The sequence below is a fragment of the Eublepharis macularius genome, chromosome 8, assembly GCF_028583425.1.
Source record: "Eublepharis macularius isolate TG4126 chromosome 8, MPM_Emac_v1.0, whole genome shotgun sequence".
Taxonomy (NCBI): Eukaryota; Metazoa; Chordata; class Lepidosauria; order Squamata; family Eublepharidae; genus Eublepharis; species Eublepharis macularius.
Genome location: NC_072797.1, coordinates 139,411,309 through 139,426,097, shown reverse-complemented (window position 1 = coordinate 139,426,097; position 14,789 = coordinate 139,411,309). Strand labels below are relative to the sequence as shown.

At 49.7% G+C, this 14,789-nt stretch overlaps 1 protein-coding gene across 2 annotated transcripts in view; it reads right to left on the bottom strand.

Moving 5' to 3' along the window:
• SHB (SH2 domain containing adaptor protein B) overlaps positions 1-12,773 on the bottom strand; it is a 213,081-nt gene extending 200,308 nt beyond the window's left edge. For both annotated transcript variants that reach the window (XM_054986452.1, XM_054986451.1), the window contains exon 1: positions 11,761-12,773. In XM_054986452.1, coding sequence (XP_054842427.1) covers positions 11,761-12,459 — 699 coding nt within the window. In that variant the 5' untranslated portion in view covers positions 12,460-12,773. The remainder of the gene's footprint in view (positions 1-11,760) is intronic.
• Between the last annotated feature and the right edge of the window lie 2,016 nt (positions 12,774-14,789).

The window sequence follows — 14,789 nt, the reverse complement described above, 5'->3', positions numbered from 1 at the left end:
GCAACTTCCTGACAGACCTATTTTCCTAAAGAGAGCCAGTTTGGTGTAGTGGTTAAGAGTGTGGGACTCTAATCTGGAGAGCTGGGTTTGATTCCCTGCTCCTCCACTTGAAGCCAGCTGGGTGACCGTGCTGGGTCAGTCACAGCTCTCTCAGAGCTCTCTCAGCCCCACCCACCTCACAAGGTGATTGTTGTGGGGACGCAAACAGGAGAACTTGAGAGGATTGAGGCTTTATGCACGTTATTAAACAGAAGAAAGACATTTTGGATGACTCCTGTCTATCGATTCAAGCGGAGAATTCATTGGCAATTTCACGAAGGCTTTTGAAGAAGCGTATTTTCAGCGAAACGGGATATCTAGCCGGGCAAACCCGTTGCCATTCTCCCGTCGGGAGCAGTCCCCGGTGGGTGGACGCTCCTAGACCTTTATTTTTGTTTACAACCACGGTTTTCAGTGATTGTGCCTGGAAAGAAAACGGAACTGAGTAAAATATAACTTTTTGTAATACAACGGTCTGTGTGGCTTTGCCTTGGTTCCTTGTATTGAAGACCGTTCCCCTTTACGTCTTTGGGGTGGGGATAATAATGACATGCTTTGTAAACCGCTCTGAGTGGGCATTAAGTTGTTCTGAAGGGTGGTATATAAATCGAATGTTGTTGTTGTTATACGTTCATTTCCAGGTGTGCCGTCAAAAAAAAAAGAGAGGAATTCGCCTTAAATTCATGTACAAGTTACAAGCATGTGTGGTTATTGAAAAAAAACCCTTGGTATATAACAGTCAATACTTACCCAAATTTTTTTAAAGGTAAATATAGTATATCTTAAGATGCAGGTTCAGAGGAAGTAACAAAGATTAATTTTAAATTTAAAATATACATATATATTTAAAAGAACCAAGAGTATTATGGTAACCTTAAAGATAGTAAACCATGCATGATTTTATACAGTTATGGATGATAAACAACAAAAGAGTAATAAACAGTGCATAGAGTAGTACAAACAAAATAAAGATCAGTTACATAAGAGTAAAGAGCAAAAGATATAACATATGATTATAAACTATTGGTTCTCTCCTTATTACTTACATGCAGGGCTTTTTTCTGGGAAAAGAGGTGGTGGAACTCAGTGGTGGAACTCAGGACCGCACAATGACATCACTTTGGGTCTGCTGGAACGGGGGTGGGGGAGTTTTTTAACGTTTAAATCGCCCTCGGAGAAAATGGTCACATGGCCGGTGGCCCCGCCCCCTGATCTCCAGACAGAGGGGAGTTTAGATTGCCCTCTGCGCCGCAACCTAAACTCCCCTCTGCCTGGAGATCAGGGGGCGGGGCCACCGGCCATGTGACCATTTTCAAGAGGTTCCGGAACTCCACGGAGGGCAATCTCAACTCCCCTCTGTCTGGAGATCAGGGGGCGGGGCCACCGGCCATGTGACCATTTTCAAGAGGTTCCGGAACTCCGTTCCACCGTGTTCCCGCTGAAAAAAAGCCCTGCTTATATGTACTCATATAAGTACATACGTACAAAGATTAAATTCTGAAGCAAAAGCAACTAGCTAATTTGATTTCACTGGCTTAGAGAATTTTCTGAGGCCGTGCCAAGGCCAAGCCAAAGCCACAGACAGAGGAGGCAAACCTTTCCAGCCCAAGTGCTGGAAAAAAATACAACATCTACCTGTGAAGATATCAAGGTGCTGGGAAACAGAAGGGTAGCGGGGAGGGGGGGGGGAGAGAGGAGGCCAAAGGCACGTGATCCAAGCCGAGCACCATTGCCGCTGCCAGCTCACCTGCAGTGCTCTCAACACTAATTTGGCAACTACCTGGATATTTGGGCGGGGCACTGCCTAGAGAGGGTGGAGTTTGGGAAGGACATGATGCCGCTTCTGGGTGATGGCTCTTGGCTGCCTCCCCTCATCTCTATGGTCATTACCACAGAGACTAAGGGAAACTTCTAGAGCATCTCTACATGAAGGCCATTTTTCTCACAATTCCATGGGGATGGGAAACAGGCTGGAGCCCCAGATATGTAAATGGGAGGCCTGGAACCTAGCTTGTAGCCTCTGAGTCTGGAAGGCAACGATGGGCATAAGCCACGTCCCATTGCCTCTTCCTACAATGCCAGCATTGGCCGTTTGGACTAAGAAAAGGGCCCAGGTGCTGAGCAAAATGATCTGCTGGGCACAAATGCTTGAAGATTGCCTGCCCCTGCCACGGATGGTTAGGCTAGACACCAGACCCAAATTACTTGTTCCCCTAGTTCGGGGTCCCTGTGGTTAGCTGAGTAGCCCACACAGACAGGGAAGTTTCGGCTCTGCTGAACAGAAGGCCTAGATACAGGAGGCCTGGGCAATCCAAACACCTCCTCTTGCTTGCCAGTTCCAGGGACTTGCATACCTCTGCCCCCTCCCTGTGTGAAAAGAGCCTTGTTGTGACCCAAATACCTGCCTCCTAAGGGGACAAAGGGTTTCCTAGCTTAAGTGGTCCAGAGACCTGAACTTTCTGGAAGACCTCGTGGCTCTGTAAGGTGCTGTACTATATAGAATCAGTCACGATGCATTCTTGACATTTCGGTGGGGGGGGGGGCCTCTAAGAAAAAACATTCCTTTGGTTCTGCCTCTGACATCTACATTTAAATTTCACTGGCGAGAATTCAACAGAGATCATGCAAATAAGCACATTTGGAGTGTGTGCGCGCGTGCGTGCGTTAAGATGCCTCGAATGTTTTGGCCTAGTTATTCACAGCACCTGCTTTTCTTGTACTGCTTCATTTCCCAACAAGTTTGGGATTCTTTAGCAGTTTTAGAAGGGGCAAGTTATTCAAGGCCACGGCAGAAGCCTCAGCAAGCACGGTCTGCTTCAGTGAAGGATCAGCGTGAATTTTTGTTCTCACTAAATCAAGCCAGGTATTCCTCAAGGACTGATCTTTGGCTCGTCTCGGGATTTGAAGGATTTGCCTCTGGAGTCATGGGGTGGAAATCAGTAACTTATACAAGAAACTTCTGAACATTAGATAACAGCAAAATCAGAGAGGGCCGCTATCTTGAAGCTTACTCTGCCTAGATCATACCCAAAAAAAGTATTTAGGCAATAGGGCTGCCCATCCCCCTCCACAGACTGTGCCTCCCAATGCCACTCAGCTGGTTGGCATGGTGAAAAAAGGTGGGAAACAAGGTCAAGACTGGGCAGAGTGGCAACAGCCGGTCATGTCTGCCTACCATTCATCCATGCCAATTGTATGTTCTCTGCTCTCTGTGTTGATCTGATCACGCTTGTGCACCTGTGTGTTTTCATGTCATGCTCATATAGTGTATTCATTATAATCATGCCATCCTTGGCCTGCCTAAAACGAAAGTAGTTATGCTACGAGAAAGTAGTCAGCTTGTTATCTCTACAAGTATGTTTGACCTTGCAGCTGTACTGTAACTTTTCACAGGAGACAGAGGGAGTCATGTTCCTTGTAATCATCTACCTCTCTCTGCCCACACAAAATGATGTCCTCATGAGACTTTGGGATTTTCGCGCCTAGTTGCTAACTGCTCAAGGGGAGGGGGAATCATGCTCCTTATATCCAAGTGCCTATGCTTGTAACCTCATTCCTGCCAACTTACCCATCTATGGATGTACCCATGAACTTACTGGATGTCTAAAATAAAACCTTTTCATCCAATGCACTGGAGTGCTTGCTGTGAGGGGTTTGGAGGTCTATCTGCCATGGGCTGCCGTCCCAAGAACTGACACTGACATCACTCCTCATGTGCCTGGAAGTGATGTCATCACAGTGCCAAGTGAAGCTCTGGTATTTGGGCAAAATCCACAGTTTTACCCAAATACCAGAATGATTCTGGCTGCCCCGGCAATGTGATGACAGCACAACCGTGAATGACATCAGTGCACCGCCAGCAACATCACTGCGTCACCAGTGAATTCTCCTGCGATCCAGTAAAAGTTTCACTAGTTGCCAGGGGGGACCTGGCAACTCCATTAGGCAATATCACGTAGCACACTTAGCACGGCAAAGACCTAGGTTCAAATCTCTGCACAGCATTGAAGCTCACTGAGTGACCTTGGACAAATCACCTCTCTCGGATGAATCTATCTGACAGGGTGGCTTTTAGGATAACGAGGGGTACTCCTTAGAGGAAAGGTGGACTTTAAAATGCAATAAATAATGGAAATTTACTTGGAAATTAATGAATGATTTCTTCCATGCTTTAAATCTCAAAAGACAGAGGACCTAACCGAGCAAACTCTAAATATGTATTTACAGTAATGAACAACTGCCCAGCATTCTAAACACACGGTATTATATACTGTATATCTTGTTTTCTTTCTGGCTGGGTTGCACAGAACAATCAACCTCAGTTACAAGACTGGGAAATGTTGAGTTTGCAACAGACCCCAGCAGAGGCATTACTTAGAAAATATCTGGACATCACCTGTTTTTTTAGCATTCCCTCCCAGAACCTTACTGCATTACTCTGGGCCCTGGAAAAGTCAAGAAGATCTAACAGCAGCGAACGGGGAGGAAACAGATAAATGCTTCATAGGTCTCCTTTGTTCTCCAACGGAGACAGCTAAGCTCAGGAAGTTAACTCCTATGAAAGTTAGCAGAAATATCATCAGAGGCCACTAAACAGGAAAATAAGGAAAGTTTCATTGTTGGAGCCATGTCTTCAGCACTCAGAGGAATTCTGCCACACGCTTTAAGTAGAATAAGAATTCAGCTTTTTATTAAGTTGTTTCCTCATGACCAAAATGAAGCAGAAATGAAACACTCGACAGAATCCCTAAGCAAATCTTTATCCTGATTGCTGATGATATACAGCAACCAGTGTGCCATTCATACTACTGAGTACCACACAAACAACTGAAATCTGGATAAGGAGGGACAGAACAACCATCCAGCTCAATAGCATAAAGAAGTAAACATGGCGTATCAATAATCGCAAGTTCTCCACAGGAAAAGAAAAGCCCGTACACAGGGCTTTTTTTCCGGGGGAAAGAGGTGGTGGAACTCAGTGGGTTGCCCTCGGCGAAAATGGTCACATGGCTGGTGGCCCCGCCCCCTGATCTCCAGACAGAGGGGAGTTGAGATTGCCCTCCGCGCCGCTCAGCGGCGCGGAGGGCAATCTCAACTCCCCTCTGTCTGGAGATCAGGGGGCGGGGCCACCAGCCATGTGACCATTTTCAAGAGGTTCCGGAACTCCGTTCCACTGCGTTCCTGCTGAAAAAAAGCCCTGCCCGTACACAAAGATATAACAGGAAGTCAGTGTAGTATAGGGGTTATTGTGTTGACTTAAATTGAGGAGACCTGGTTGGAACTCCTGCTTTGGCTATGAAGTCCACGGGGTGACCTGCCTCATCGTTCTCTCCGCCTAACATACCTCACAGAGCTGCTGTGAGAGGAAAAACCAGCATTACTTTATTCATGTTTGCCACCCTGAGCTCCTTGGAGGATGGAATAGTAATAAAAATTTGTCTCCACTACAGCGACAGGGGTTGCGAATATGAGGATAAAACGGGTTAAATCCAAACACCCACCCTATGAGGTAGGTTTGGCTCAAAGGCAGTGACTGGACCAAAGTCAACCAGTGAACTTCTTGGCTGAGTTCGGACCTGAATTCCTGCCACCTAGACCCCAAACAAGCCATTTGTTCTACATTACACTGGTTTTCCTAAGAGTGCTTGTAAGAACTGAAAAATTACACTGCCAAGTACACTGGTTCCAGATGCTCTTTATATTTCCTGAGATAGCTCTTTTTCATCTTGAGTTTTTCTCCCCAACTCCACTAACTAGGTAAAACACAACAAGGATAAAGGACGGCCTTCATACAACTCATTCACAGGCTTTACTAATGATACACAGAGAGCCAAGAGAGAGGCCATATCCTAAGCAATACTTGTTAGGAAACTAAGGCAGGTCAAGGGTTCTAGATCCAAAAAAGTCGCTAGGCAAGAAACTGGAAAGCAAGCCACCCCAAGATCATTCAAAGCATCTCTTGCCAAAGAAGAGGGAAATATCACCTCACATTTTCCACGCAGACGGTGCACACGCATTCAAGAGCAAGATGTCACAGCCTGCTTGCACATACCTTGGTTTCTGTGCCCTTGTTGACTGGCAGCCAACTCTCATTCAACAGCAACGCATCTGAAGCGAGGCAAGGAAATACAAAGTTCCATCCATGCCATTATATCTGGGACGGGACATGCCCACAAGGCAGGTGACACTTAAGGTGTTTTTTAAAGAATGACTACTAGTAAAGCCCAGTGCAGACAATGCTTCATATACTCAGGGGCCATTTCGTAGAAAAAGAGCTGCAGGAACTCATTAGCATAGCTCATTAGCATATACCACACCCCTTTCCATCACCGGAAGTGTGTTATTCGCATAATTGGGTTGCATATGCCACACCCCCTGACATCACCTATCCTGGTTGTTTCGGCCCCAATCCAGGCCGCAATGGGCCCAAAATGGCCGAAAATCAGGTGGGCGGGGCCACCTGACATGTGATCTCTGTGGAGAACTACTGGAACTGCGTTCCTGTGCGTTCCCCCTCGAAATGAGCTCTGCATATACTCCTAACCATGGTTAGGGAACCAGGAATGAGCAAGAGGCTCACACATTCCCTCGTCATGTGTGAATGCCACCCTCTCTTCCATGGCTTGCATTAATCACAGCATAGAACTACTCCTGCATTTCCATGGCTAATACTAATCATATTTCCTTGGAACTAGGATGTATAAACGTACTTCAAAATATGGTTACAAGGAAAATCCTATTTAGCATTAACCGGGTGTTGGTGTTGGCATAACACTACACCCATGGTTAAAACAAAGTACAGACAGGAAGGGGTAATTCATACAGTAAAGGGGAGAATGAGAAGGTGCCTGCAGCACATTTAAGCATAGATAGACAGATGGCACAATTACAAAACATAGGGCTGATGCAGAACTAAAATACTGATCAAACCTTTTTTTGAAACTCTGTTAACTTCCATAGTTTCCTACACCAGCCTGTAGTACAGCAGTTTAAGACAAAATTAAATCTTTGCAGCCTAGATTACACACATACATTGCAACATGAATAAATATTTCCAAGGTAATCATTTACTTCCTTGAAATAATTGAGTGTTTCCAGTCAGTGTCTCAAATGTGCATGACTGACAACACAATAAATATTTCATCAGATATTTAATCTTTTTTTTTAACCTGACATAATGATTTATTTGAAGTTTCATATGGACAGGATATAATTTATCAATTTAAGATTGTCTTAGAAATGCATCATCAGCACATTCGTTTGTAATATACACCCCAAAACATACGGGTTTACCCAATTTATAAAGAGTGCAATCCACAGGGGAAGTCCTGCCTATACAGACACTGGTTGGAAATTAACAAGAGATACATAACAGCCTGACAGCATCTAATGGAAGGACAGATTGTGGGCTGTAACCCTAACTAGTAATATTTCTCCACTTCGTAAAGAAACACGCTACCCATCAAGTTGCAATAAACGTCATCTCTTTTGCAAAGTCACTCTCTTTATAAAATATGCATTGCCTTGCATATTCTAATCTCTTTTTCTGTCTTCCCTATTACTGTTCATCAGGTCTCACTTATACTTCTGGCCACACAGCATTACCATGATGGACACGTACGTGGCTGCTGCCAACCTGTATCTTCTGTGTGTGTCCCCAGTAATCTTTAATCAACAGATATGATGGAATTTCAGCATTTCCCTTCCTAAGGAAGTGTGAGGCATGCAGCAGAAAAACTGGAATCGCCACGAAAGGCATGTTTCACAAAACTCTGCAAAAGCTGCATATAAATCCGAAAAATTAATTGTTAGTCCAAGAACACAGCAAGAAAACCTCTGCTTCCCACGGTCTATTCCTCTAGACAGAAGTTGCCAATTATAAAACTGCCTGCCTCTACCATTTCTCCCCACACAAACAATATGTGCTGTTGACTCTGGGGCTATATCATCCTACAAGCAACAGAATGGACGCTACTTGCCATAGATGTAAAACTACTTCGACATTCAGTAAATAAAGTGTCTAGAAATATTTATTAAGTTGATGCTTGCTACTTATGCCTGAAGCCTTTTGCTGGCTTTGATATTGTATTCCCCACTGAAAAAGCTCAGATACATAAATATGTTGCAACTGGTAACTGTTCTTTTAACTTTGATCTCTGCCTCACCTTCGCAAATGAAGTCCTTCTCTCATTTATATTCATTCTATAAACTTCTGTTTTCCCATACTTTATCTGTTCTAAGTTCTACCCTCCATAATTGCTAGATAAAATTAAGCAACTCTGTACGAGTACTACTCCTGCTTTGAACACTCTGAAAACACAAGAGTACACAGGTTTTCTCCCCATCAAAACCACCCACCCCCCATTCTGATTAATGGGTAATGACAGGAAAAGCATCGCTAGACCCCAGAGAGCCTCTAACCGGTCAAGGAAGGCCAGACAGAGCAAAGTGGGCCAACTGCCTGATGCAGCATATGGCAGCTTCCTATCTCAGTGTGTTCAGATCATACACCTCGGAGCACTGCATTTGGAAGCCCAAGGGGGAAAAAATCAATGTTTCCCCACTGCTCTTTGAAAGCTACAATGCACTTCTAATTGCTGCATTCTGGGGAACCCTAACATTCCCTGGGGGCTTATCAGAAGGTCCTACTGATTGTTAGTATCTGTCATGCTTCAGCTTTCCACACCTACGGCCAATCTTCTCCTGCAGCGTGCCATTCAGCAGCGCCAAGAGGGCTTCAGGTAACAGTCTCAGTTCATGCGGGGTGGCAAGCTCAACAGGCCTGGCTGGCACCCTGATGCCAACCGAGCAAAGCCCTTGAAACTCTCCCTAGAATCCTTTCCAACATACTAAGGCCTGTAGTAAGATATGACTCAGCAAACAAGCCAACCAGGAAAACTGAAAGGCACTGTTTTGGAACCAGGTGTGAGAGAGTGGTAAAGAAGCTGGGGGGTGGGGGGGGTGGGGAGTCTGTACAGACTTCTTTTCTCTGTAACTTTAGACTGTAATTATGTCAAGGGTATGGCAGTCAGCAACAGAGGAACCACCTACTCCTGTGCATCTAAATGAAAGTTTCAGATTTGAAGCAAAGAAACAGTATAGTGGCAACAGGCATCACATTGCCAAGGTGACTCTAAGTGGCAAAGCATACGAGACCAACTTTCAAGCACATGTTTAGTTTGTAAATATTCGTCCAGAGTCCATTTGCACAACCAGATGCCCTGAAGGAGCAACAAACGGGGGGGCACAGAGGACAAGCCTGCTTCCCCTGTTACTACCTCCTAAAACAGGCACTCGGAGGTTGACTGCCTGTAAACATGGAGCTCCCCTTTAGCCATCTGGGCTACTGGCCATTGCTGGCCTCTCTCCCATTCATCTGTCCAGTTCTGTTATGGCTCTGGGCCATCAGTACAATTACTGACAGCATATTTCCTAATTTCATTACTCATAGAATGTAGAAGTACTTCTTTTTGTCCAGCCTGAATTTATTACCCATCCACTTCATTGGGTGCCTGATGCATAATGTTATAAACCTCTCGGCAGACTTTTTCCCTAAACTGTAAAATCCGAGACTCTTCAACCTTTCCTTATAAAAAAAGGTGCTGTAACCCCTTAATCGCTTCAGCTGCCCCCTCCTGTACTTTTCCCAGCTCTGCAGTATCTTTTTCGAAGTACAGCAACTAGAGCTGTGATACTGCACCACAACAGAAGTGTGGGGGGGGGGGATTTCTTTTTTTCCTGCTGAACCATTTTGCTAAGCAGTGATTGTAGGAGAATCACTGGGGGAAAATACGGAAGGACCACAACAGGCAATCGATGTTTCTCCCAACAGGGCAAACAGCTGTTCCGGGGACCATTTAAAGTAGAAGAAAATGGCACGGGGGGGGGGGGAAGACAAGTAAAAAAAAAACCCTCCCTCCCACATCACAGTTCTGATCCAAATCACAGACTTCCCACAGCATAAAGAAGCTCTGGGGGTCTAAGATTTGTCTTGCGTTATGGTATTTACACAGGCTAGCTTTTAACACACAACCCGAATTGGTTCTAGAGTATTTCCCCTTATATTTTCAGCAAGTTGCTGGTACAGAATTGTACACGCTCACAGGATAGCAAATCGAACCCAATGGGCTGCATGTTAACACCTTAACCCTGGCTCAGCCCTAACTCAAGCAGTTAACCGTACTTTGCATATGACTCAGGTTATTGCAGTATAAACAAACCCGTTTCCCTCCAGCTTTATCTGAAGGATTAAAATATCTTCTCTTTTTTTATAGACCCGAAAGGGCAAGCACACCCTAGGCACAATTGCAGAAGATCAGCCACGCTTTCAATTTGGACAGCTATAAAGTAGTTGAGTCACTGGGCAAAAGGACTGACCAAGCAACCCTCCCTTTTCTCTTCACCCCCCCCCCCCAAGGCTGTCCCAAGCATTACTCAGCATCTTACAAGCACAATTGAAAGGTTCTGAGTTCAGGTCAAACCAACCGCAGCCACACTGCGAATGAAGGCAAAAACTGGCAACACCTGTAATTTGCCCATCATGAAACCAGAGGTGATGTTAACAAAAGACCTGCCGAGCCTGAAATATCTGGGTTTAGTTCCCATGCTCAGCTATCATATCTGCCCAAGGAAAATGCCTCTCGGAACGGAAGCAGGGCTGTGAACATGAGTCTCCATAAAAAGGAGGTGCCGATATTAAAGTTCTCTGCACCTAAGCCAGACGACAGCAGAAGGGGTTAACTAAAGCAGACCCACCCTGCTTATCAAATAACCCTGGTCTAGCACAGACAACTGTTTAAACAAGATATTGTAGGTAGATATGTTTGTTTAAAACAGACTTATTCATTAAGAAAAGGCTTCTTAGCCCCGAAGGCTGCTTGTACCATAACAAAGGCCACTGTCAGCCACTAGATAGTAGAAATTGTACAGAAATTATGTGCACCCATTTATCTTCACGAAGGATATACGGTCGTGCTGTGGGGGTTCCAGTGCTGGGTCCAATCCTCGCCCCAGCCTGAAGCACACTGGATGGCCTTGGGGAAACTTACTGCCACATCCCTGGCAGAGGTGCTGGGAGGATTCAAATGGGCTAATCCCCTGCTTGCTACCCACAGCTTCGTAGAGAAGGGCTCCTTACAAGAGTGATTGATGAAGGCTGACCCTTCCCCACCACCTCCTGGTTTTTCAGGCAGTGCTTCAAGAAATCCCCTCTGCATAAAACTCATGGCGCAAGAGATACTGGCCACAACCTGACCCTTAATGCAGCCAACAATCAGTCAGTCCATCCTAGTCTTTACCCAACTACCTTTAGACTGTGTTGCTTCTGTCCCACGAAGCAGGTGAAGCAAAACATCTGCAGGGGCTTTCTTCACATGGAGAACATCAAGTGAACACCCGCATACATGACCCAGCCCACACAAGTCGAGTGTCACAGATGGTCTGGCCACATCACCTCAAACGCAATACTTCTCAACCCCCTTCACACGTGAACGCGATGACTGGCCCAAGCACGCACGTGTGAACCCACTCTTCCCGGACAACGGCCCTCCCGGCACTTTCCCTTTCCCGGAATCAGCGCCCACGAGCCGCTGCCTGTCAACCAGCCGCGCACGTGCGACCCACTCCAGGGGGCCACGGCGGACCGAGCGGCGCACTCGCGAGCCCACCCACGCCCCGGCAGGCGCCCCCGGACTGGGAAACCAAACGGGAATGGAGGCTTACTTTCTCCTTCTTGGAGCCCGAGCCCGAGCCCGAGCCGCCGCCTTCCGCCTGCTCGGCGCACTTGTTGAGCTTCTTGGGGCCGGCTCCGGCGCTGCCGGGCGGGCTCCAGGTGATGGGGGCGCCGCCGCCGCCGCCCTTGCCGCCCTCGTTGCTCTCGATCTTGATGAGCCGGTGCTTGGGAGAGATGTACTTGACGGCCCCGTTGTCGGGCGGCGTGGCGGCTCGCCGCTCGCTGTGGCTGCGGAAGAGCTGCGGCGAAGCCGAGACGGCGTTGGCGGCGGCGGCGTTGGCGTTCCCCGCGCCGCCGCCTCCGCCGCAGCAGGAGGCCGAGGAGAAGGGCTTGGGGCCGGCGGGCTCGGCCAGCAGCTCCTCGGGCGCGCAGTACTCGGCGCGGCAGAGCGCCCGCAGCTTGCGCAGCGAGGAGCCGGGCCCGCTGTAGGGGTCCTCGAAGTCGCGCTCCTTCTGCGCGCGGTAGGCGCGGAGCAGGTCGCTGGTGTCGTGGCGCGGGAAGCAGGGCGAGGTGTGGTGGTGGTGGTGGTGGTGCGGCTGCTGCTGCTGCCCGTGGCCGTGGGGCCCGCCGCCGCCGCCCGCCACCGCCGTCCCGTTGCGCTTGTCCCGGTAGTCCGGCCGCGGCGGCTGCGGGGGGCTCTTGGTCTTGTTATTGCCCAGGCTGAAGTACTTGTTGAGCCATTTGGCCATGACGCAGCCCGGCGGCCGCCCGCCCGCCCGCCCGCCTAAGGCGCCCCGCCAGCAGCGCCCATGGAGACCCGGCCGGGGAACCGAGCGCCGCCGCCGCCGCCGCCGCCGCTCAGGGCTGCCGCTCGCGCGCGCTCCGCCTCGCCTCCCGCTCGGGCTGCGGCAGCGCCCGTCCCTCCATGGGACCCGCGGCGCCCCAGCCCAGCCGCTCGCCCTCCCGCCCGGCCGCCAACTTTTCCTCAGGAGCGCCGGGAAAGCCGCCGCGCTGCGCCGCGCCTGTCGCCGGGCTCGGCTGTGCTCGGCCGGCCTCCCAGGCGCCGCTTCCCTGCCTCCCCTGAACTTTGCCGAGTTGCCAGCAGGACCTGACGCAGGCAGGCTGGGCGGCCGCGGCTCCGCCTCCGCCCCGCCCCTTCCCGGCCCCGCCTGGGCCGCCCTTGCCAGCGCCGCCGCCGCCGCCCGCGCCGCGCTTCCCCGCCTCTCGCCGGTGTGAGGCCGGGGGAAGAGACCGGGCCAGTGAGCCTTGGGTTGCTTCGTGGGCCCTTGCCGGGCCCTGGGCACTGGGGCCTCCTCGGGGGCAGAGAAGAGGACCCGGCGGGGGGTGAGGCGCCTTCGGCACCGCGGGCGCGGGCAGGATTTCCTCGCGCCTGGCGCACCCCGGAGAGCGGCCGAGGCGCCCTTTCCCGGCGCTTGTGGCAGGCACGGCCTAAGTATGGAGGGCTTTCTCTCCGCGCTTCCTGCCTGGTTTGGGTCGCCTGTGAACAGAAGCCGCCGTCTACGGGCAAGGCGTTCTTAGACGCTCTCAGTTTTCGAGTTATAGACAGCTGTGAATTTGGGGGTCAGTGGCAGCGCGTCTCTTCTGAATGGCGACGGGCCCGGCTTCTGCCCTCCCCACATGAAAGGATCAAGAAGTGGGGGGGGGGGGCTGAAAGACCCCCACCTGGGACGCTGGAGATCTGCAGCCTTTCCAATGAGACAATACTGGCCTTGATAGACCAAGGGTGCCGGTCAGCAGAAGGCCGCTCCATATGATAACTGAGGGTCAAGCTGCAAGTGACGCCTGACACAGGTTGGACACTTGTCAGCTTCCCTCAAGTTTTGATTGGAAATGTAGGCCTCCTGGTCTTGCAGCTTGGCTCTCCGACTGCTGTCCAATGGACTTTTCAACTGACACTTGGGTCCAACATTCCACCAAGCTGCCTACATTTCCCATCAGAACTCGAGAGAAGCTGACAAGTGTCCAACCTGTGTCATTCATCACTTGTAGTTTGGCCCTCAGCCCAGGGCTTTTTTTCAGCTGGAATGCAGTGGAACAGAGTTCCAGCACCTCTTGAAAATGGTCACATGGCTGGTGGCCCCACCCCCTGATCTCCAGACAGAGGGGAGTTTAGATCGGCGGCACAGAGGGAAATCTCAACTCCCCTCTGTCTGGAGATCAGGGGGCGGGGCCACCGGCCATGTGACCATTTTCTCCGAGGGCAACCCACTGAGTTCCACCACCTCTTTTCCCAGAAAAAAAGCCTTGGTCAAGCACATGCATTGCTTGCGATGGTGCCAGGTTCGATCCCGGGCAACTCCAGCTAAAAATGACCAGCTGGCAGATCTTGGGAAAGGCCTCAGCCAGAGAGCCCCGGAAGCCGCTGGCAGTCACAGAAGGCTGTACTGATAGCCCCGAAGCCTCACTCAGTAGAAGGCTCAACTGGCCTCACGTTTCAATCTCCCTTTACTGTACGGAAGCACCTCTCTTTCGGTCTCTGCCTGGTGACGCTCCTTTCTCCTCTCACACACCTTTTGAACGATCAGGATTGTCTGCCATTTGTTTCACTGTCCTTCCTTTTGGGTCACGGTGGGGAAATCACTTGCCTCGTTTCTTTCCCTTTCACCCAGGCAGGTAAGTGCTGTTCATTTGGCTTGAATCGGGGCACGTATTTTGGTTGACTTTGGCCAAGCGTTCCTCTCGACCCTGTTAACTTCCCCAGATAATGGAGATGGTGATGGAGAAGGCAGAGGGACTACCTGGTACCGGCTGCCCACCAGCCCCCTCTTGATGGAGTTGTATCCCAGTCTCGTCACAGAGCGGGGAGGGCCGGCACCTGCAGAAAGCAAGGTGTGGCGGGGAGTGCCTCCTCTCGTTCTGGCTGCAGAAGGTGTGATATTTGGAGAGTCTAATTTGTGAATGGTGCTCTCTCAAGCAGGAGAAAAGGATCTGGTAGTTTGAGCCATTAAAGGAATCTGTGTAACTTGCGAGAGAGATGCACGTTGTGACCACCCGTGTGCTCCAATATAACTGTGGCAGCATCGGATGCGCTGCCGTGCTGTTCTTTGCCGTACCAGCA